The sequence below is a fragment of the Cyprinodon variegatus genome, unplaced genomic scaffold (assembly GCF_000732505.1).
Source record: "Cyprinodon variegatus isolate N-32 unplaced genomic scaffold, C_variegatus-1.0 Scaffold143, whole genome shotgun sequence".
Classification (NCBI taxonomy): Eukaryota; Metazoa; Chordata; class Actinopteri; order Cyprinodontiformes; family Cyprinodontidae; genus Cyprinodon; species Cyprinodon variegatus.
In genome coordinates, this window is record NW_015150596.1 from 175719 (window position 1) to 177164 (window position 1446).

A 1446-nucleotide genomic window follows, 5' to 3' on the forward strand; every position below is an offset into this window, starting at 1 on the left:
TTTATGTGGCTTTTTTTTTTTTGCAGTTTCTTGTATTTTAAATTATCGCTGACATGAACATGGCAGAAAACTGAACTGCCAAGCAGAGTGGCAGGGTTCTACCATAGAGCTTCTTTGCCGATAGTTGGTAGAATCATGGTGATAGTCCAATTCTTTTAATGAATTAAAATGCTTATATCATAAGCCTTGGACTCAACACAGTAAAGCAGGTTAAAATTACACTAACCGAAAGGTCCCTCACTCAACACTATTAAACATTTATTGGTTGGAAGAACAATCTGGTAAAACTGATTGGTAATATTTTAATCTACAATGAATCTGGCCATAAAACGTACTTTTGGATTCTCTCTAACTTACAAAAAGTACATTTATGAAAACATTAGTTGGGGACAATTTATTTTACTCAGTTTCAGTGAATATAAAGAATTCTATAATAGATAAAGCCTCGATTTTTTTTTTTGGTCAGTTATATGTAATGAGTTCCCCCAACACTGAACAGTTCAGTAATATGATATTCTGATATTCATATGTATGTCTCTGATCAGGCTGTAAAACCCACTGCTTTCTTTATCTCATTGCTCTTCCTGCCATCTACCTGCTCTGCTTGATACAAACTCGCTTTGTGTATGTGTGTGCCTTGCAGCCCCACCTCTTCTATTGTAACACCAGTGTTGTTGAGCTCCTTGTAACCGAGCCACCAACGAATGTGGACTGCGGGATTACTTGAGGAAGCATGGCAGCTCAGAGTCAACTCCTGCCCCTCGACGGCCTCCAGCGAACCCGACAGCGTCAACTCCACAGGATCAACTGAAGAAAATGCACCCACATACACAGGCAAACACACAAAGAAGTCAGTAAAAATATCACCCCGCATTCAACAGCTCCCTATTCTGATCACAGTGGCAGAGAGACTATTTTAGGATGTGAGACACAGAGCATGTATCAAGGGTGAGAGTGAAAATCACTTTGAGTGGCAACTTGTTTTCTCTAGGGGTTTTTCATTGTGGTTTTTAAAGTCTGCTTCATTTTAACCAGAGGGGGAGACAGGGTACAATCGCTGCAGGCGATACGATGCAGTAGTATAAATCCTCCAGGGGAATACAAAGGCTGGAAGGAGGACTGAACTGACAGGTTCAGGGAAGGTAGGTCATGTGTGTCAGTTTGCATGTTTATATATATATATATATATATATATATATATATATATATATATATATATATATATATATATATAAAGAGTGGGAAAGAGACAGACAGAATGACAGACAGACATAATATGTATTATTGTAAGAATTCCAGCATGGAGTCTCACTCTGTACCCTGCAGCATTTGTTAGAGCTCTAAAATCTGCAGTTCATTTTCAGCATCCCTGAATGGATGACTTGAAGGCATGGCACCACAGCCTGCAGGGGATACGGTAAGGGAGGGGGGTGGGGGATTGGGGGT

The 1446-nt window shown here is 39.8% G+C and overlaps 1 protein-coding gene across 1 annotated transcript in view; it reads right to left on the reverse strand.

The window, feature by feature from the left end:
• nphs1 (nephrosis 1, congenital, Finnish type (nephrin)) overlaps window positions 1-1446 on the reverse strand; it is a 66527-nt gene that overhangs the window by 27092 nt on the left and 37989 nt on the right. Inside the window, exon 7 of the mRNA XM_015376849.1 lies at window positions 650-807. Within this exon, the coding sequence (XP_015232335.1) occupies window positions 650-807 (158 nt within the window). The remainder of the gene's footprint in view (window positions 1-649; window positions 808-1446) is intronic.